Source organism: Nelumbo nucifera, chromosome 1 (assembly GCF_055504915.1).
Source record: "Nelumbo nucifera cultivar China Antique chromosome 1, China Antique-T2T, whole genome shotgun sequence".
NCBI lineage: Eukaryota > Viridiplantae > Streptophyta > Magnoliopsida > Proteales > Nelumbonaceae > Nelumbo > Nelumbo nucifera.
In genome coordinates this window covers 61261356-61284469 of record NC_142649.1, presented here as the reverse complement: position 1 = coordinate 61284469, position 23114 = coordinate 61261356, and the positions used below count along the sequence as shown (strand labels likewise).

The 23114-nt window shown below is 37.4% G+C and overlaps 1 protein-coding gene across 3 annotated transcripts in view; it reads right to left on the bottom strand.

Moving 5' to 3' along the window:
• Positions 1-10410, bottom strand: part of LOC104594351 (translation elongation factor Ts (EF-Ts)) — a 41294-nt gene extending 30884 nt beyond the window's left edge. For 2 of the 3 annotated variants that reach the window (XM_010254613.3, XM_010254611.3), the window contains exons 1-4: positions 10208-10410; positions 9131-9480; positions 8861-9033; positions 8345-8434 (exon numbers count right to left, since the gene is read on the bottom strand). In XM_010254613.3, the coding sequence (XP_010252915.1) occupies positions 8345-8434; positions 8861-9033; positions 9131-9449 (582 nt within the window). In that variant the 5' untranslated portion in view covers positions 9450-9480; positions 10208-10410. The other variant, XM_010254612.3, reaches the window with a different exon arrangement.
• Positions 10411-23114: the final 12704 nt, after the last annotated feature.

The window sequence follows — 23114 nt, the reverse complement described above, 5'->3', positions numbered from 1 at the left end:
TTAGATTTGAAAATATGTGGTTACTTCACCCAGGGTTTAACAACAAAGTGAGGGAGTGGTGGTTTGAGTGTAACCCATTGGTGGAATGGGAGGGGATGAAATTCCATAAGAAACTTCAATTTTTGAAAGCAAAAATCAAGGAGTGGAATTTGGTGGAGTTTGGGAGGATAGAAAAAAGAAAAGGAGATCTGTTGGATAAGATTGAAAGCCTTTACTCTAAAGAAGAAAGGGGAGAAGTTGGAGAGGAAGACATTGAGCTCAGGAGAGATTTAAGAAGACAGTTAGAGGATTGCCTGCACAAGGAGGAAATTAGCTAGAGGCAAAAATCTCGGTGTAAATGGGTGCAAGAGGGGGACAGAAACACTAGGTTTTTCCACTCTCTACCAGAAGGCAGGAGAAGGAAGAACCTGATCTCCAAATTGGTAGTAGATGGAGTTGAGCTAGTGCATCAAGAGGAGATTGTCGGGGCTTGTGTGGAGCACTTCAAATCTATCCTAAGAAGGCCTGTGTAGAAGGGTGTGGGTAGAAGGTTTGGACTGGCCAGATGTAGGGGTGGAGAACAGGAGAAGGTTGGAGAGAAGCTTTAGTTTAGAAGAGATCAAGGAGGCTGTTTTTTCTATGGATAGAACAAAAGCCCCAGGGCCGGATGGGTTCACAATGGGTTTTTATCAGGACTGTTGGGACATTTTGAAAGATGATCTTTTGCAGGTATTTGAGGAGTTTTACAGGAGAGGAATTGTCAATCCGGGTGTGAATTCCACATTTATAGCCTTAATTCCAAAAAAGAAAGATGCTTCCCACCCGAAGGATTTTAAGCCAATTAGCTTGGTTAATAGCTTGTATAAGATCATTGGAAAAGTGTTGTCTTTGAGGCTGAAGAAGGTTTTGCCAGATATCATTGCACACTACCAAGGAGCTTTTGTGAATGGAAGACAAATCACTGATCAGATTTTAATTGCTAATGAGAGTGTGGGAAACTTTAAGAGGGATAAGAAGAAGGAAGTGGTTTGTAAGTTGGACTTGGAAAAGGCTTGTGACTTAGTAGACTGGGAATTTTTGAGGAAAGTTTTGACTAAATTTGGGTTCGGGGCTAGATGGTGTAAGTGGATCATGGGTTGTGTCCGGAATTGTCATTACTCAGTGCTAGTGAATGGGACAGTGGTAGACTTCTTTCCAGCCAGTAGGGGTATAAGACAAGGAGACCCCCTTTCTCCTTTCTTGTTCATTCTAATTGCGGAGGTTTTGGGGAAATTGATACACAGAGCAGATTCTAGGGGGCTCATTAGAGGCTGGAGAGTTGGGAGGGCGGAAACCCCTCTTACTCACTTGCAGTTTGCTGACGACACGATTCTTTTTTGTGAAGGCAGTAATGTGAGCTTTATTAGGAATTTGAAGTCGATGATACAACTGTTTTAGCAAATATCCAACTTGAAAGTTAACCTTGAGAAAAGTTGTGTTGTGGGGGTGAATTTGGAGGAGGGAGAGATCAGGGAGAGTGCTGAAGTATTGGGGTGTGAAGTCTCGGGCTGGCCTTTGAACTACTTAGGGTTGCCTTTAGGGGATAATCCCATGAGAGAGAGCTTTTGGAAACCGGTGATGTAAAGGTTCGAAAAAAGACTAGTGTCATGGAAAAAGAACTACCTCTCTCTTGGTGGGAGAATTACTCTTATTAAGGCCAAGCTTGCTAATTTACCTATCTTTTTCCTGTCGGTGTTTAAAATCCCAGTGAAGGTTGCTAATAGATTGGAGAAGTTAATGAGAGATTTCCTGTGGGAACCGGGAGAAGAAAAGAGGGATCATAGAGTGAGCTGGGAGATAGTTTGTAGGAGTAAGACTTGTGCTGGCTTGGGGCTTGGGAATATTAGGAGAAGGAATATGACTCTGTTGGGAAAGTGGTTGTGGAGATTCCCATTGGAGAAGGAGAAGCTTTGGGCTAGAATAGTAGCAAGTATTCATGGGCTGGAGCATAATGGATGGGACGTTGGAATCAGAGCTAGGACTACAAGCAATTCTCCTTGGAAAGCCATTCATGACCTACTACCAGTTTTCTCCCCTAATATCAGGTATGATTTGAATTCCGGTAACTCCATAAAATTTTGGGAACAAACCTGGGTGGGGAGTGCCCCTCTAAAGGAACAGTTTCCTTCTTTGTTTGCTCTTTCTAATTTGAAAAATGAGCCAATCTCGTCTTTTACCACCTCGTCCTCTTCCATTTCTGGGATTGGGTGGAACTTGGGTCTAAGAAGGGATTTGAGGGACTCAGACTTTGACATTATTTTGAGCCCTATTGCAATTCTTGATATCGTTGTCTTAGACCCCACTAGAGTGGACTCTAGAATTTGGACACCTTCTCCCAATGGCATTTTTACTTGTTCTTCTTTCTTCAAAGTCTTAATTCAGTCCACCAGTCCTACCTCCCCTCCTTTTCCTGTTGATGAGGTTTGGTGCAGAGCAATACCTCCTAAGGTTGGTAGTTTTTGTTGGGAAGCCTATCTGGAAAGAATCAACACTGGTGCTTTACTCTAAAAAAAGAGACCCAATACCTGTTTGTCACCTAGTGGTGTATTCTTTGTAAAGTGGATGGGGAGACTGGTTTTCACCTACTGGTGTCTTGTCATTTTGCGAGGTCAATTTGGGAATGGGCTTTGTCCCTATTTGGTTATTGTTGGAACCCCCCATCAAACTTGCAAGGCCTTTTTCCCCCTTCTTTTTTTAGGTGGCGGATAAAAAGGGGAAGGACAATGTGGAGAGGACTAAGGGCTACGGTATGTTGGACACTTTGGGAAGAAAAAAATTCCAGGATATTCATAGAAGCTCAGAGAGGAGCAGCAGATCTGAGGGCTATCATTCATATTAGGGCGGTACAGTGGCTGAAATCTTTGGAGCTTTTCACAAATTACACTGTGGATGACATGTTGAGGAAGTGGGGTGAAATTGCAAGTTTCACACAAACTAAGTCAGTAATGAGTGTGGCTTGGACCCCTCCACCTAGTGGATTCGTGAAATTAAACTTTGATGGGTGTAGCAGGGGAAATCCGGGACAATCGGGGATTGGGGGTGTTTTTAGGGATGAAAATGGGGTCATTTCTGCCATGCTCTCAGACCCAATTGGAGTGGGTGACTCCCTTAGAACTGAGATCTTTGCAGTTATGGAAGGAGTCCAAAAAGCTAAGGAGTTGAACATCAGGAAACTCTTAATTGAAGGGGATTCAGAGGTGGTGATAGGGTGGCTGCTTAAAGATCACAATGGCTTATGGAAGTACAATAATGAGAGGAGGAAATTCAAGTGGCTGGTGCGGGAGATGGAGGTTAAGATACGTTGGGTTAAAAGATCGGCTAATTCCCTAGCTGACGGTTTAGCTAAACAAGGGGCAGAAAAGGATTCACTTTTTTGGGCCAAGCTGTAACTTTAGTGTGTTTTATTTCTTTTCTCTTTCTTTTTTCCTTTTCTTGAGATTCTTTGTTGCTCTTGGAAGATAAGCGTGTTTGTCTTCCTTTTGTAAATCTTCTTTGATGAATTAATGAAAGTGTTATTGATCAAAAAAAAATTGTGGTTTCTCGAGTTTTTCCACCAGGGTCGCACTGTTTTGGTGCGACCCTGATTCCACGATTTTGGGATCTAGCATCCCACATTTTTCTCATCCCATCCCTCTATTTCCCTCAAAACAAATAAGAGAAAAAGGAATATTTTTGGAATATTCCCTTTTTCTCATCCCCATCCCACAAACCAAACGGAGCCTAAGGGTAGACTATTGTGCAGCCATCAATTTGTGATACTGACCTATTCATCAATTGAGAGTTGGAAAGAGATCCCAAGTTGTGATCAGATGGATAGGGAATGAAGACAACATTGATCTCTTTGGCATGCTATAAGAGAAGCTAGATTTTTTACAAGAACTAATAACTCATTCAAGTTCATTAATGAATTAGCTAATTTAGTTGTGGGTTCTCTAGCTAAGGAGACAATGGTGATGACAGACCCTTTTTTGTGGCATGAGGAACAAGAAAAGCAGGAAGCTCAGGAAAAGAAAAGAAAAATAAGTAATTTACATTTAATGGAAAGTTAGAGATCAACAGCCAATATAGTTGCTAGAGGAAAATGAGAACACTAACAATCTAACATATGTCATATATCCCTTGGGCACATGGATACAACATATGGGAGGCAAGGCAAGGGCATTGGGCCATTGGTGCTAGGATGACCATGTCCCAACTAAACCCCCTTCCCCTTAGCCTTTAATTTAACCTATGACTCACCATCCAACTTTAATCCCTCCTATGCTATGAACAAACTCACATCCCTCCCCTTACCAATGTATGCATATATGCATGTGTAGGAAGGATTAAAAGTTGGATATGTACATGCATATGAATTTTTTTGAAGGTAATATGCATACATATGAATAGATATATGTTGTATATGTATGTACATATACAAAATTATTGGTCATGTATATGTATACATAAGCATATATACAAATGCATGTATTTGTGTATATACGCTTACATATGCAGTAGGTTATGTCTTAAAACATCGTGCCAAAGATGAAAACACAGGGTAAATATCATTGCTGACTCTCATTTCTCATATTGAAGAGTTGGACAATGTTGAAATTGAGAGAAACCTCCATGTGGAAGAGAGAGAATTGAGATGGAAATCAAAGAATGAGTTAGAGGTCCTTAAGAGAGAGGAAATATCCTAGACACAAAAGTCAAGACATAAATAAATAGAAGAAGGGGATTGGAATACAAAATTCTTTCATGCGATGTAGTAGCTTCCTGAAACCAAGCAGCATTATCTCATTATCTCATAGGATGGGAATACAAAGCTCCAAGAACCCCTATTTGCTAATGTTGTTCATTCATTCATTGCAATAAAATATCTTCTTAAAAGGCAATAAAAGTTATAAAATCATAACTTTTTATGTGAGAAATAAGAACTTCAGACCCTAACATAGACTTGTTCGGGCTTGCCTCGAGGGCGTGGTACAAAGGCGACTCATAGAATCAAGAATGCAATATGTTTTACATCACATTAGCTACTTGAGCAATGCAATTAAGGAAAAAATGAGATCGTGGGTTTTACATGCTTCAAAATGTTTTATATGTTTGATTTTATTTTTAAATTTCCATTTGAATATGCTTTACATGTTATGTTTATGTATTTTAATTTTAGATAATAGGTTTTTTAAACCATTAATTTTAAAATTTAAGTTTATATTTCTTATTAATAGTTTTTTTTTGCATTTTTTTGAATTTTCTAACATTTTTTTTATTTTTTTTAGCAATTTTTTGTATTTTCGTGCCTTGCTTCAAAAAGGCGCACGCCTCGCCTTACACTTCTCGCCTCAAGCGCAAATTGGCCCTTGTGCCTTGCGCTTCTAAAACACTGGCATAACAGGGATTAACATGGAGGAGAATGTCCTAAATAGGGTAGTGGAATGCTTAGAATGTCATATCACCCCTTGGCCTTTGACCTACCTAGGGCATCCTCTAGGTGCAAACCCCAAGGAAAGCAGTTTTTGGAACCCAGTTATAGAAAGGTGTAAAAAGAGATTTTTTTTATCAATAACAGGAAGCATTTCATTAATAAAAGAGATTAAAATACAAAGGAGGGGAGATAAAATATCTTAGTTCCCCTAGGGATCAAAATAAGCAATTGAGAGAAAAACCAGTTACAAATGAGCCCAAAAAATAGAATCCCTATGCACCCCTTGCCTAACTAAACCATCAGCGAAGGAGTTGGCACTTCTCTTTACCCAAATACATTTTACATCAATGTCCTTAATCAACCACTTAAACTTCCTCTTCTCATTGTTGTAGTTCTAGAGCCCAATCTTGTCTTCCTTTAACCAGCCCGCTACTATCTTAGAATCACCTTCTATGACCAGCTTATTGATATTCAGGTCCCTTGCTCGTTTTACCCCTTCCATGACCGCCATTACCTCAGCCCTAAGGGAATCTCCCACTCCAATTGGACTAGAAAACATGGTTATTATATTCCCTTGTTCATTCCTTAGAACTCCCCCAATGCCAAAAGGCCCTGGGTTTCCCAAACAGCTACCGTCGAAATTCAATTTGATGAAGCCATGAGGGGGAGTATTCCATGATGGACTTGAAGTCATTTTAGATGGGACTAACTTCGCAATTTCCTTACAATTTCGTAGCAGATCATCCACTAAGAACTCTGTGAACAGCTCCAATGGTTTCAGCCAATGTATTGCCCTCATGTGGATCACTTCCATGACAAAAGAGATTGGCTGCTTGGAAGAGATGTTACATCTCTTTGGGAGGTAGGATTACTCTGATAAGATCAACTTTGGCTAACCTACCCATCTATTTCCTCTCTGTTTTTAGGATTCCACCAAGAGAAGAAAAGAAATTAGAAAAAATTATGAGGGATTTCCTTTGGCAGCTGGGAGAGACTAGAAAGGACCACTTAATAAACTAGGAGATTGTGTGTAAAAGAAAGGAAGAGTGCGGTTTAGGTCTAGGGAATGTAAGAAAGAAGAATACAGCTCTTTTAGGGAAATGATTATGGAGATGGCCTCTTGAGAGGGAAAATTTGTAGGTTGAGGTAGTGGCAAGCACACATGGTAGATTGGAGAACAGCTAGGATGCTGGTGTATCACATAGAGCTACCTTGGCAGCACCTTGGAAAGCAATTCATAGCCTCTTCCAGTTTCTCAGGTATATTAGGTATGATGTTTGCTCAGGGAATTTAATTTGATTGTGGGAAGACACTTGGTTTGGTGACAGGACTTTAAAGGGTTTGTTCCCTTCTTTGTATTCTATTTCTTCGCATAAAAATAAGGTCATTTCGAATTTTCTTGTTCTTCCTTCTTTGCCTTTTAGTCTTAATTGGGATCTTGGGTTTCGAAGGGGATTGAAGGATGAGAAATAACTTGTCTATCAGAGCTTCTCCTTCTTGATAGTGTCTACTTAGAGCTTTCTATTCCAAATAGAAGAGTTTGGTTCCCAAGCCCTAAAGATTCCTTTTCTTGTGCCTCCTTTTTTACCTCCTTTTTTAAAGCTCTTTGCCAGTCCCCTTCCTCTGTCCTTTCCTTTGAAAGAAGTTTGGTTTCAATTGATTCCCCCTAAAATTAAGGCCTTTTGTTGGGAAGTGGCTCTTGAGAAAACTAACACTCTGGATTACTTGCAAAAGAAGAGGCCTTTTCTGTGTATTTCCCCAAATTGGTGCACTCTATGCAAATCTGATGATGGATCTTGTTACAACTTACTAATTTCCTATTCATTTGCTACAGATATCTGGGATTGGTTTTTCTCTTTGTTTGGGTGCAGGTGGAATATGCCAATGGAGACAAAAATGTTGTTTGCTCCATCTACTTTTGCTTTACCGAAGAAGAGGAGAAGAGTAATGTGGAGGTATACTAGAGCAGCAATGATGTGAACCTTATGGGAAGAGAAATGCCAAAATCTTCCAAGATAAAGAAAGGAGCAAACAACAAATTATGGAATGTGTAATAACCAAGGTTATATGGCTACAAACTTTGGAGTTATTCAAAATTTTCACACTTGATGATATTTGGAAGAGTTGGCCTTTAGTGGCATCTAGCTCAGTGCAAAAGGTTAAAGCAAGGATGGCTTGGATACCTCCCATTGAAGGATTCCTGAAACTAAACTTCGATGGGAGTAGTCAAGGCAACCCAGGCCCAACTGGAAAAGGAGGAGTCATCAAAGACAAGGAAATTTAAGAGCCCTCTTTTCAGGACCGGTGGGGAATGGAGACACCTTAAAGGCAGAACTGTACGCAGCCATACAAGGCGCGCAGATTGCAAGAGAGTTAGGATCGGAGAATTTGGTGATAGAAGGGGACTCCAAAGTGGTGGTGGGTTGGCTAAAAGACCCAGATTCAGTGATTTGGTGTTACAGAAATGAAATGAAGAAATTAAAATGGATAACTCAGCAGATGAATGTAATTATGCAATGGTGGGAAGGGAGGAAAATGCTTTTGCTGATTCTCTAGCTAAGCAAGGAGTAACTAGGGATCAATTGTACTGGGCCCACTTGTAACTTTATGTTGTTTCCATATTAATGGGTGAGGTTGCACCTCACACCTCCCACTGGGATGCTTGTAACAGACTCTTTATCCTTTTCTTCTAATGAAATCTAATGAATTTTTATCTATCATTATATAATATATATATATCATTTTAGGCTGAAAACTCCTTGTGCACAAGGAGTATATATATATATATACACACATTTTAGGCTGAAAACTCCTTGTGCACAAGCTGCAATGAGTATTTCAGTCTGCAATCTTAAGAGCTCAAAATTCTTACTCATTTAAAAGTAGAAGGCTGTTTATGTAAAGATGTCTCACCCCCAAGTATTCAGGTCCAACAGGAAGTTCTGTACAGATTTGCTCACTAGAACTTTCAACCAACAAAGCTGTCTTTGCCAAAGATAAAGCCTACAATAACAATGTATGAAACATCACCAGGAGAAAATTGAAAACATAGCTAGAATAGTTTATCATATCAAAAGAGTCAACACATTACAGCTGTAAAACTTTATTTTAAACCTATTTTAAAATAAAACTCTCTTTTGCTGATCAAAAAAAAGAGTCAACGCATTACAATTATCAAGGCACAAAAAAAATACATAAACTAGATAACCAAGTCTAATGGTTACTATCATAAAGATAAAATGCTATACTGTAAGGACCAAGGCAAAACTAAGCATTTAAAGTAGTGAAGCCCAGCTTTCCACATTTGAACTTTCACTCGTAGTCTCTATGTCCATAAGAATAAGTTTCACAGAGAGGCAATATCCCTGACTTCCCATTAACTAGTTCAGTACAGAGTTGCCAAATCAAATGAAATGGAGTTATACTGACCAAGTATTGGAATATTTCATTCCTTGCAACAAAGTCAGTCTCGCAGTTAAGTTCAATAACAGCAGCCCTTTTCTCATTTTGTGCTAGTGCAAGTAAACCCTCTGTAGCAGTTCGGGATGACTTTTTTGACGCTAGAACTACGCCTCTTCTTCTCAAGTCCTTCTGTGCAGCGTCTGCATAAAGTATCTAGTACCATATAAGGACCAAAATCTTTAATACAACGTGTGCATGATTCCACCAAGAATGAAGTACAAAAAACATAGATTTTACCAAGGTCCCAATTGCAAGCAACAAGAGCAGACTTGACGTCCTTTATGGGAGCACTTGTTCTTTCCCTCAGCTGCTTGATAAGATTCATCTGGTCCAGAGCAGGAACCTCAACACTGAAGTTTCTCAAGAACAGCTTCTGTGCAGAAACACATTTAGAACCACCATAGTTGTAGGAGAATAAGCTTCTGACTTCACTAACTTCAGAAATGTGAGACCCTCTGCATGTCGAAGAAGAATAACAATGCCCAGAACATCTAGAAATACCAAACCAGCTGAAGAGAAATTCAATTGGACGTTTTGCACCTCGGGAGAAAGCCATCCCAATATATAATAAATAGTAACTTAAAAGTCTGCAAAACATGAAATTATCTTAATTAGACTAGTAAAACATTGAAGATAACAAGCTAAGGAATAGAATACTAAATGCGAAATAAATGAACATCCATTTCTCTACCCAGAAAGAAAGAAAAAAGAAGTATGACTTTACAAATTTAAATTGCTAACATATGGAAAAGATGAAACACATATCAAGGATACTTCCATTACTTGTTGGATTATGCAAGGTATCTCTTTCTCTTTTTTCCCCTTTTTTCTCTCCCAAAAAGATGGTAAATATGAGAAAGAAGAAGGAAATGGAAAGATAAGCACAAAGGGATCCTCTAAATAAAACAATGAACGCATTTGGTGCAAAATTAGCTCATCTAAGCAGATTTTCTTATCCTATGAGGCTATGACGGGGAGAGAGAGAGAGAGAGAAAGAGAGGCAAAATCACTGATACAGAAAAATGTTTGGGGATTAAGGAATGCTGACCGGTAGGAAGTCAAGAAAAACACAATAACGCTTCCCATATCTCTATATATGAAGAATCACATTATCATTCAACAAAATATGAATACAAAACAATCTAAGAAGTTGACTACCTATGAACAAACAATCTAAAAAGCCAAACTGAGCTCAGCAGTGTTTCAAGTGAAGTAAATGGAGCCCTAGAGAAGCTAAAGCATATGTTAATAAACGAAAGTGGAGAACAAGATCAAAATAACCCACACCAAAAAGAAAAACGATCAATAACTCACCTTTCTTTTCTTCGTTCGCTATATGACCGCGTGCCAGCAAGTGACTTCCCCCAATCAAAGACAACCTATTACTTCAAACCCTCGAGGGAGCGCCGAGGCAATAGATACCGTCTCCTATTCCTGACGTTGTTTTCTATTTTCTCCTGCTCAACGAGCAAAAACTCTGCACACACTCTGAAACCATAGTAATCCAGCCGCACATTACGAACATCTCCGATCACATACAGGTAGATATTACGAATGTACGACTAGATAATACGTGCGCAGTTTTTCTCCCAAACTTTATTTTAAAATTTAAAAATACCACATGTATCCCCGTCCCAACCATCTCGTGATTTGTAATTATAATGATGATAGTGAATAATATATTTTCAAAATTTTTTACAATTTTTATATTTTTATTCTATAAAAATTATTCTTATTTATCACACTTATTTTTGTTTAATATGATTAATATACGGTATCAGAGAGTTATCTCCATGATTCCTATAATTTTTTTATTATTTTTATATTTTGGTGTGTTTTTATCTTTTTTAATTTTCATTGTTATTTAATTATAACATCAAGGATTTATACATTTGACCCAAAATTTTGAATTGTAGATTCTCTACCAATAGGAAAACAACTCCATTTTTTGTGTTGGCTTTAAATTTGTATTTTAATTTTTTGGTAAATAATTTGTATTTTATTTATATCATCAATAAAAATAAGTATTCTTTGCCATACTTATTTTTTTAATATAATTAATTAATATGGAATTTAATAAAGGAATGAGAGTTAATACCCTAAATTTAAGAGATGATTAAATGAGGAAAAATGTAGTTGCTCATATTACATTTTATGACATTACAATTAGAGAGATACCCATTTCACAAATAAAGGTATTCTAGTCAATAATAGGATTCAATGAATGTGAATATGAGTTAATACCTCCAATATAAGACTTACTCAAAGGGATTTGAATGAAGAGAAAAGTGGTTGTTCAAATTATATTCTTGTCCCTACAATTATAGAGCAACTAAATAAAACATGGGTAAATTTCTTAAACTACCCTTATGGTTTAGCTAATTGACTAAGGTGGCGTTTGATAAATTTGAAAATTCAGATTTGAAAAATTAAAAATATATTAAAAGTGTCTAAAATATGAAAAGAAGCATAGATGCTTTTCTACTTTTTAGAGGATCTGAATTCATAAGTTTGTTTGTGTTGGATCAACCCTTTACCATCTGAAATTTATTGACTTTGTTATTTTACCCCTAAAACATACTATTTGGAAATGTTGAGTTCAATTTGCATTATCTCATAAAAAAATAATTTTCAACCTCAAAATAATATTGAAATAATGCAAATAATAAATAATAAATTAATAATTACTAATTAATAAATGAAACAATTAAAATTAAAAAAATAATGACTATAAAAATATTAAATTAATTAATAATTAATAATTTACACAAATAAAAATTAAAATAATTTTTAAAAATTAATGAAATCATTAAAAATCACTAGTTAGTAAAAATAATTATTAATTAATAAATAACACAAATAAATTTAACAAAAATAATTAATGTTTAATAAAAAATATTACAATAATTAAGAATTAATAAAGACAATTTATAGATAATAGTTAATAAATAACACAAATAAATTGAATAAAAACAATTAGTGTTTAATAAAAAATATTAAGATAATTAATCATAAATATTTTCTAATTAATGATTAATAAAAATAATATTATTATTATTCACCGAACCATCACTACTGCATGTTGTAACTACTATGGTGGTGGTGGGAAGACAGGGGAGGGAGAGAGAGCGAGATAGAGAAAAAAAAAAAAAAAAACATAAGATCTAAACCCCAATCGATCGATCTATGCCTTTGAAAAGATAGAGACACCTATCGTTTCCGGTGACAATTAGAGTAACAGAGATAAGGGGAATAGAATACAGATGAACATTGCGAAAGCCCTCTCAGCAAAAGCCATGCGAGCCCACTGACGAAGCCCTATCAATCTCACTGACGAAGCCATCTGTGTTCACAAAATCTGGATGAACACACATTGCTTCCGGTGATCTTGCCATAGGGATTGAGATCCCTCTCGAGGGATTGGTCATCAGTAACCTACCTCCAAGAGCACAATAAAACCCTCAATCCCCCGAGAGCGAGAAAGAGATAGAGAGAGGGAGAGAGGGAGAGAGGGAGAGAGAGAGAGAGAGAGAGAGAGAGAGAGAGAAACCAAATGAGTCATGCGCGAAAAGACAGGGGTAGCGTGTGTCATTTCCAAAATATTGTAATGGTATTTTGGACTATGCATCAGGTTTCAAATGCGCCTGAGCACGTTGCCGACCCAATCTCTATTATTTTCAAATTTGAAAATAAGATTCATACCAAGTTTAAGAGGTAAAACCAAATAAGGGGTGAAGTCTGAAAAAGCAACATTTTTAGATTCATACCTCTGAAAAGTGCAATCAAACGACCCCTAAGTGTGCCCTTACTGTTTGAAAATTGACTGATGTTACCCCTACTGTTTCTAACAATTGTATAAACATTACTAGGGTCGTTAAACATGGACGAAAAAATGTAAAATGATCGGTTTACCCTTAAATTCAATCAAATGGAGCCACCTTACAACGGAGATCTAAGAGGAAAAAAAAAAACAATCTCTTGTATTGTTTCTAATATGAACCCAGATCTCAGATAACCTCGATGAGAGCCATTGGAGAGATCGACGGTAGCAAAGATCTGAGAGCAAAAAAAAAAAACTAGTATGGAGAACTCTAGACAAATACTAGTCTGAGTGGGTATTTATAGGACAAAGGAAAATATCAGGTGGGATCTAAGATAACCCAAATCATCGTTGCTAAGAGTTGCAGCAGCATTGAGAGCCACCAGAAAGATCTCCAAACAAATACTAGCATGAGCGGGTATTTATAGGGCAAACGAAATGAAAAGGTGGGATCTGAGATAACCCAAATTGCCGCTGCTAAGAGTTGCAACAATGATGGTAGGGGAGGATAAATAGGGGAGGTGAGGTTGAAGAAGAAGGAGAGAGAGAGAGAGAGAGAGAGATGTGAGATCCCCGCCCATCGCCGAGAGACCAGTTATGGTCGGTTAGGTTCTATGAACAGCCACCACCACCTGCACAATTGCAATGACAGCATCTGCTACAGCTACCATGGCCACAACTACCAAAATGTGTGCTTGTTCTACTCCTTCTCAGCCTCAATGTAATAAGACCTCAACTAAGCAGCATCCGCTTAACTTATGTTATTCGGAATGTTAGACGAAATTTGACCCATTCTCCCTGAATCCCTCCTTGACTTGCCAAAACTCCATCTTTGTTATCTTTCCGATCGCTGGAGCTAGAATTCTCCCTATATTCCTTATCTTTCTTTAGTCTGAGTACAACAGCTTTGTCGTTGGCAACGACAACTCTACACCAACTGAAGCAACAGTTTATGGCTTGTACCAGTGCAGGGGTGACCTCAAGACATGTGACTGTTCTGGGTGGCTCCCAAATGATTTGGGTATGCTTCCAATGAGTTTGTTTGATTGGAGCATTAGTATTTGCAGTCTGCTAAGGTTTGTGAGAGAAGCCGGGATTTTCAGGTTAGGGTTCTTCAGCTTGAGTTCTATGAATTGAAGTAATGGGGGATTTTCAAAGATTTCTTGATTTTCTAGAGGAAATCTCCTCCAACCATAGGTAAGAGAAAAATAGAGAGAGGTAAGAGAGAAGAGACCGGAGGTTTGAGGAGGAAGGGGTTGCTGGTCAGAGGAAGGGGACGTGGGAGGGGGTAATATTGGGTTTTAAAAGAAGTTTAAACGTCACGTGATCTCATGTGTATGCAGGTTTTGACAAAATATTAATGGATGTTGATGGTAAGGGTAGAGTTAGTCAATTGTCAAAAACAATAGGGGTAACATCAGTCAATTTTCAAACAATAAGGGTACACTAAGTCAATTAGCTAAACACCTAAACCATAATGGTAGTTTAAGAAATTTACCCATAAAACATTGGTAGAGAGCAACTAAATAAAACATTGGGGTATTTACTCATACAAAAGTTCCACACTCTCATTCACACTTTTAATGGCAGTATGGTTTTACTATGACTTTTTGTATAAAAAAAAATAATACAACTTTTCAAAACTTTAGGGAAACCCATATCAATGAGTTTTATTGTCCAAAATTCACCTTTAACCTTTCGTTGGATCTATTGGTTTATCATTAGTGATTATTAACAAAAGTTGCCTACATAAGAATTTTAGTATTTTACATGACCAAACTATATATTAGGGATATTTTTGGCACACTAGTCACGTGTACAACAACATTTGCAAGAAGACAAAAGGTAGTTGACATAAATCTTCATAATTTAATAGTTTGTGACATTTATACTTCTCCAAACCTGGCACTATGTTCTTAGAGGTTTGGCTCGACTTTGAATCAAACCAAGCTCTGGGGTCAAATCCTATTTCAACCTATAGGCCCACCTTGACCTGAAGCCTTTGACCAAGAGGTCTAATTTAACTTGGTGACTTGGGCTCATATGCCCTAGACCTAGCTTGCATAGGCCCACACATCATAGACATATACATTCTTAACCTAGTTACCCAATAAGCCCTTGTCAGATGCTCTATTCGTGTTGGTTGGCCGACTTGATGAGATGCCATTAGAGTATTTATGGCACCTTAGAGGGTTGACATGACCAACGGGTGGTGTGGGGCCCATGATTGCATGGAATATGCATTGAAATGATTTATTGAGATCACATTTTATTTCATTTTCTAAAATATTACTCAATTTCATTTTCTCCCTACTCTATAAATGAGGGTGGATAGAGCACATTTGGGAGGGGAGAAAGAGTAGGAGGTTGGCCATGTCTCTCGTTACAAATCACTTTCTCATCTCTTCATTTCATTGAAGCTCTTTCATGGCCTAATGTCTCTTGTTCCTCTTCCCTTACAGCAACATTGTGAAGGCACCAAGGAAATCATTCCACGTCATGGCAACATCCTCAAATCCCAGGTGGTGTGGTAGAAAAAGGACCCAACACAATCTTATTAAATATTAGTTGGGAGTTGGGACTTGTGCTTAGACTTTGTTAAACTAAAACGAAACAATAAAAACACATAGTAGTATATATTTTTATTTTTTCCATCATAACATTATAAATTAATACCATCATATAAAATGATTATAATGTTTAAATTATATAATTTATAACCTATATAAAAAACCAATATAGCTAATATAACAAAATAATACAATTCAATAATGCATTCCCTGTATGAAAAAAAAACATTCTCAATGTATCTAATATAACAAACCAGTGTAGTCAGGATTATTTTTGTTATAAAACATTTAATAAGGTTGGGTGATCATTCTTAGTTCATCTATTCTTATCTTCTATCAAGCATTAGTGAGGAGGAAAGGAGATAGAATGTCGAAGAAGAAGAAGAGATTGAAGTTCATTTGCCACTTAGTATGCGTTAGAATAGAGAAGATGATGAGTATAATATCTTATCGGTATAAGTATAAGGCAAAGTTTGTATAGATTTCCCTACCTCTTCCTTTCCTTTTCATACCTTTTCTTTCAAGCCAAACACAACATTAAAGTTAGCTCCGATTTGAGCCCCAACATTAAAGGAGCTTTGACCAATCGCCCTAGGTGGATTTTGATAAATACCACCTGATTGCTTACATATTACCACTTTTATGATTAAAAAATAGGGGTAAAAATACTTACATTACACCTAAGTTTTATAAAATGGACTAATACCATCCCTAGTGTCTGTAACATCCCTTGAAGGTTTTATGACAATTGACATTGGCGTTAAATGTTGATGAGAAAGAATGAAATGTTAAATTTACCCTTTATCATTCTTCAAATCTTCAAAATAAAACCCAAAGAATTGAGTTTTTTAAAGAACACCTCTGCTTGCACATTGAGTGTCTCCAATAATTGATGTCCAGTGTGCTCCCACCACCATTGATAAACGAGATCTTAGAGACTAAGTTAGATAGCTAAGATAGATCCCAATGAAAAACATTCGTTGTTGGAATATTCTTCTTTGAATAAGAGGAATTTTGTAAAATCCAATGTTTTTTTTTGTGAACTCATTAACCATCTACAACACATAATGATGTTGGTCTAAAGCGCTTTCTAATGGCAAGTGGTGGAGTTCTCGATTGTGATTTTTGTAGATGTCAATTACAATAATTGTTGTCTAGTTGTCAATTTCAGTGTAAATATAAACAATGGCCATGGGTCACTTCGATTTGGTTAAATGGCAAAATGTGGAATCTACCCCGTAGGGATTAGTTCCAAGTTTTTGGAACCAGAACCTACCCTACAAAGGCTAGTTCCAGTGTTTGTTCTTGCCTTGGAGGTAAGGGTGTCAATGGACCGGTTTTGGATTGGATCCAATATAACCCAAACTTTATCAAATTGGATTTGGATAGTTTGTTATAATTATTGAATTAAGCCAGTCCAAAATAAATTGGTCCATATTCTTATCGGTCTGAATCGGACCTAAACCAAATTCCCAATATTCTAATCATGAGGCTAAACCTTTATCCAATTTGAAATTGACCAAAATTGGAGCCGACATAACACTTTTTATTAAAAGTACTTTTATGAAAGCACTTTCACGAAAACACTTTTTATGAAAGCACTTTTGCAAAAGCAATTTTACGACAACACTTTTATAAAAGTAATTTTATGAAAAGTACTTTTACGAAAGCACTTTTATAAAAGTATTTTTTGTAAAAGAACTTTTAAAAATACACATATAAAAACACTTTTACGGAAGTACTTTTATAAAAGTACTTTTATGGACGTACTTTTATGAAAGTAAATACTTTTACAAAAACACTTTTATCAAAGTACTTTTATTCATTCACTTTGGATTGGATTGGACCCAATATGATCCGTTTGTGTTTTAATTGGACTCAATTGGATTATAGCATGTATTGTAGTTTTTTATATATTTCCTAGATTTCTCATGTTATTTTGGTGTTTGATTCAATTTGGATTAGATTGGACTCAATCCGATTCATTTGCATTTTATTTGGGCTATATTGGACTTGGTTTGTATGGATTTGGTCCAGCCCATTTGTAAATGGACAAATATTGGATTGGATCGGATCGAACCAAATCCAGTCCAATTGACAACCCTACTTGGCGATTATGGGATTGGTTCCAAGGTTTACCCATTGAACCTATTTTTTCTTTACTCCTCCCCTTTAAAAAATCTAAAACATGTTCTTTAAAAACCTGATTTTCGAAAGATATAGTATATAGTTTAAAACTTATATTATCTTTATTATTAAATTGAGTAATATAATATATAGATTATTATAATGTATTAATATATGGTTCAAAACTTATCATTATAATTTAAATATTGTAAATATTACCTTCTACACATTCAAATATTAAAATGAAAACAAATGATCAAATTACTTAAGTAACTCCATGGTTAGTGATACCATTAGACTTTGTAACAATGAGTGCTTGGGTTCAAATCTTCACATCCTCAAAGTATTTTGGGGTTTATTTTGAGGAAAGTTTAGCTCCAAGGCCAATTCATCATATTGGTTCAGGTAGGGTAAACCCCTAGGCTTTGGAATTGGCTCGGGTGGAGATCGATTCCAATAATTTGGAACCAAACCGTACCTTGTAACAAATTGGATAGGATTGGTTCAAGACCAGTTCGAGGCCGATTCCAATTGGTTCTAGGTCGAACCTACCCATTTGCTCACCCCTAGGTTATATAGTTTTCTACCATTCAATCTTTTATTGGAAGGGTTAGAATCCAGAATATGGATGGCCAAACTAGGTTTAACAGTTGGCCAAATTTCAAAAATGTTCTAACCCAACTCGGGAACCAGTTTCTCGGAGATTTTGAATTCTGAGAATTATAGATCAATATTGCATTGAACCAGATAGGATTAGAAATTGAAATTAAAACTAATTGTACTTGATACAGAGTCCACAAATCACAGCTCCCAGAGTGGTAGTTCACACCCAAAATTGGTCCAAAAAATCGGCCTCCAACTGAAGATGGCAAAGTGAATGAGAAACCGATTCAATAACACAACTTTTTTTTGCAAAACTACAATCCAACTGCCTTGGATCAACTGAAATTTTTGGACCAATTTTGGGTGTGAACTACCACTCTGGGAGCTGTGATTTGTGAAGTGAATGAGAAACCGATTCAATAACATTGCTTTTTTTTTGCAAAACTACAATCCAACTGCCTTGGATCGACTGAAATTTTTAAGCCCGATTTCCCCAACATTTTTCTTGCAAAAACACAATAGGAAAACTAATAAAAATAAGTTCTTTCAATGGCTAGGCCGCGATGGGGTTTATGGGAAAGAAGAGAGCAAAAGAGTGAAGATAACAAGTTCTATTCGCCTTCTCCCTCTTAATCCCCCTTTTATGGAGCACTATCCTGATCTAATTAGGAGATTATCCAAATCTAATTTGTATATGGACTCTTTTAATATATAAGCATTATCCTCTTAAATCACATGACAACTTAACAACTCAACTTATCTCATCATTAATGGGCCTTTGGCCCATTTTCTTTAATGGCTCATGTCCATTGCATGGCTACTTTGGGCTTGATATTGTATGGCATGGATACCATTAAAGGTCTCACATAAAGTCCATGAGGGTCCAACCCCACCTCTAAAAGAGATTAGGTTGAATTCACTACTTGGGGTAGTGAACCCCTAAGCCAATCAACATGGGCTCAGTTTGGGCCCAACATTTACATCTAAATGATCACTGGATTTAGCCACCTTATGAAGACCCAAGGATAATGGATTTATGTGAGATAAAGCCCATCAGGTAATCAACCCTGTAATGGTCTCTTATACTTAACCTCTTGGTCCATAATCATCAGAACACTACCCGTAAGGAAGGACCTCACCCTTGACTACAAGATACAGTGTTACACTCTCTGCTTGGATGGATACTAGGATTGAAACATTTTTGCAATTTGTTTTTCATAAAATAGTAATATAATAATATATAAATTATTTTGCAAAACTAGATTTCAAACACAAGTGAAATTCACTACCGGCAGTTTAGGTTTCCATAAGAAAGAATGCAAAGTTTGATATTCACTTTTTACTGACAAAGGGATCGATCTTATCACTATGATCACACATTCAAATAATTTCCCAAATTGCCCCAACATGCCTAGATATTTTGACCCGTAATGGATGTTACTGGTTGGTACATCAAAGATACCTCGGTCCACTGCCTAGTGTAGTATCCTAATCAAGTCTAGGGTTATGTGTAACTTTCTAGTTTTTCTCATCTATCTCCAAGGTCCATAGCATAATTGAAAATTGGTCTAGGTTTAGTGTTTCTTCCAAACACCCACTACTTGTGCTTTGGGTTTAACCCTAATAGTTGAAACAAGCTACTCCAACTATTTGGTAGCACACCAGCGTTAGCCTTGTCAGAATAAATTCCCCAAGTCTATCAAATGGCTAAGAACATTATAAACTAACATGAGTCTCATTAGTGTCCAGTTTAAGGGATAATTCACAGAAAACATGTCATCATTAACATGAAACAATAATGTACTTTATTCATTTACAGATAAATGTTTATGTACATCAATCTAATTGGAGTTAAGGGCATACACTGTCTAACATCTTCCATTGAATAATTCTATTTTTTATTTTATATCGCACCACCATATCTATTTTAAAAGCTTCACCACTTTTATTTATTGTTTCCTCATAATATCTCTTGGTCCTTATTCTTGAGCTTAAAAAATAAGAGTGGCTTATAAGGCTTTCTCAAAATATTGGGAGCTCATTGAGAAGTTGAATAACAACAAAAAAGTAAGAAAATGGAAATACATCTCATGGCTCCCTCCGAATCTTGGTGAAATTAAAATTAATTTTGATGCATCTTGTTCAAGAAATGAAAGTTGTTTTCTAGCAGCCATAGCAAGGAATCATTTGGGTAAGGTTTTGAATTGCAAAGGATATACTCTAGGCACCTCATCTATAAATGTAGTCAAGGCTTGGGCAACATGGGAAGCTCACAATTTAGCGACCAACTTCATCTACTATTCAATCATAATAGAAGGAGACTTGAATGTTGTAATATATTGTCTCAAAGGTCTGATCTCCCCTTTTTGGAATTTAAGGAATATTATTTCAGACTATTTACAGATGAAGGAGAAGCAGAAAGGTGGTGTTAGAAACAAACATGTGTACAATCTTTGGCTTGCAAACCGAGCTCATTCTCTTCCTGATCGTTTTGTCTTCATCAATCTTTGTGATCTCCTTTAGGGACATTGATTTTATTTGTATGAGTGACTTTTGGGGGCATGCTACCCCAGTTCTTGTGTAGCACCATTTGATCATATTAAAATAAATAAATAAGAGTGGCTGATTAGAATTACATTTTCTATATTAGTAGTGAAATCAAACGTGGATGCATCCTTCGCTTGAACTTTTTGACCTTGCTTAACCCAAATAGCTTTATTCAAGACCCATACGTATCCCCTTAGGACCTTTAAATGGAGGGAGTGAATTCTACCAAAACAAAGGCATTTTCACTACCACTCCAATTCTCTCTTCATTCCAGGCCAAAATCCCTACAAATTAATAGTCCTCTTCATGTCTGGGTCTGAACCCTTTGATTTTTTGGTTTATATATAAATTTTGAAAGAATAACTTCTATGCTTATAAATGACCCAATCATTTTTTATCCGTCATTTCCTATGACATTGAAGGGATGGACATGGAGATAGCTAGAAAGCCTAGAATTAAGATGACATCCTCAAAATCTAGTTTTTGAATGGAAGACAAACCCAGTAAGGTGCCAACCATTTGGTTGGTAAGGTCTCTTGCTGGTCATACTTGGGATCGAATCCCGCCTTCACCTAGGTTGGGGGGAGGGGTTATGGGTTGGGGGATGGGCTACCCCGGTTGTGTAACCTTTTAAAAGATACAAAAAGAAAGAAAGAATGGGAGACAAATCCTCCAACGTTTTCAAACCGCCATTGACCCGGACAATCAGACCGTTCGGCTCGGGAACCGTCCAGGCAACTGGTTCCATTTTACCCCAAACCTAGAATCTGGTCAAAAACCATTGAAAAAGTCAATAAGCCGGTAACCCGGGCGGTTGAACCATCGACCCGTTTAATGGTTTTTTACCCTTTTAGTTATTTTTTAATTTTATTGTCAGAACGAACTGTTCATTCGAATTGGACGATCGGACTGTTGACCCAGAAACCGGTGCCTAGGATGGTTCCGTTTCCAGGTCATTTTTTAAAACGTTGCAAATCCTTCTGTTCACCTATTGGAAGGTCTTTGCAGTGAGATAAGCATTTTTTGCCACAAAGGGCAAAATTGGATTTTAAAAATGTTTTAATGGTCACGTGCTATCATGTGCAAACTGAATGTGATCACAAGTCACGACACAAATGGAAGGGGTAGAGTGTGAGTCATTTTACAAACAATAAGGGTAGAGTTCGTCCATTTCGTAAAATTTAGGGATATTTTAAATATTTTCCCCTAAAAATAGTTGTTTGGTTAAGTTTTTTTTCGGGATCACAGTCGATACAACTGTGCATGTTTTTACCATCACCATGTCGAATTCGGATTTCCTGCACTTGTTTGGTGTGTAACATGATGTTAAGGTCTAACACAGGCTTAGCCTTGCCTACGCTTGGCAGCTTACGTTAAGGGACACCACTGTCATTTTCGCCTGTAAGATTTTTGGGAGAATTGATGTCATTTTCAGGTAGACCACCAAAAGCTTAATGTACTCTTTGAGGAGGGGTGGTCAACCTCCTTGGGTGCCTAACCTTGGCACTCCTAGACCAACTTCCCTTGTGGGGCGGCCCTGGTTAATGACTAGCATGGCTACCAGGGTTTCTCATGGGTGCACACTTGCTCATGGGGACAATGCATGGACCGACACTGCACTACCGACACTCAATGGAGGCTTGGCATGCGGGCCTGGCTCAAGCATGACCCTTCACCATGCCAACCCCTTGCCCAAGCTGAGTGAGCTACCCCGTTGCCTCTAGCGCACGGGTGTGTTTCGGCCCAAGCGGTTGCCTATCAACACGACACACAGGTGCCCATCATCATCGGCATACAGGAGACCCTTCACATCGGTGCCAAGTCACCTCTTCGGCGCACAATCGCCTCACATTATGGTCGTCCCCCTTTAGCACGTAAGTAGCATCTTCCATGGACCGGCCAGAGCCAGCCAAGTGCCCTGGCCATGCAACTTGAGGTCATGATCCAATGCTACTGACCTTGGTGGAGCCATCTCATCGGGCAACTCCTAGCCTCCAAGCACACAAAGGCTTATCCTGGCCTACCTTGGCTTGGACGCTGCATGGATTTCTTCCGCTGTAGAACTACCCCCATGACAATGATGCATTCCCAATAAGATTGTAACACGTCACGTTTCAAATATATAAACCGATGGTTTGCTTCTTTAAAAGTAAAAAACAGAAAAAAGAAATCCCTTCCTTTCCTAACGCCCTCTCCCTATCTTCTTCTACTCTCCTTCTCCATCCTCAGTTCCTCCCTACATCGTCATCTCTGAACCAATGAACCAGAACAGCCATAGCAACAAAGCTACCGAAAGTCTGAAGCTGATCAGTTCATTAGCAAACTGAACTGTACACAGTCAAAATAACAAATACAGGTAGCCTAAAACACCTTGATTAACACCTCGATTGTTGGAAAAAAATTCAATCAATCGAAAAAGTAAAATCCCCCGGTTACCAAATTCAGGCGGGTTTTCTCTCAAGTTAAATAGAAACATATATGAAATACTTGTATAAATATTTTCCACATACAAATAACCCAAAAGATTATTTATGAATTAATAAGATAGAAATAA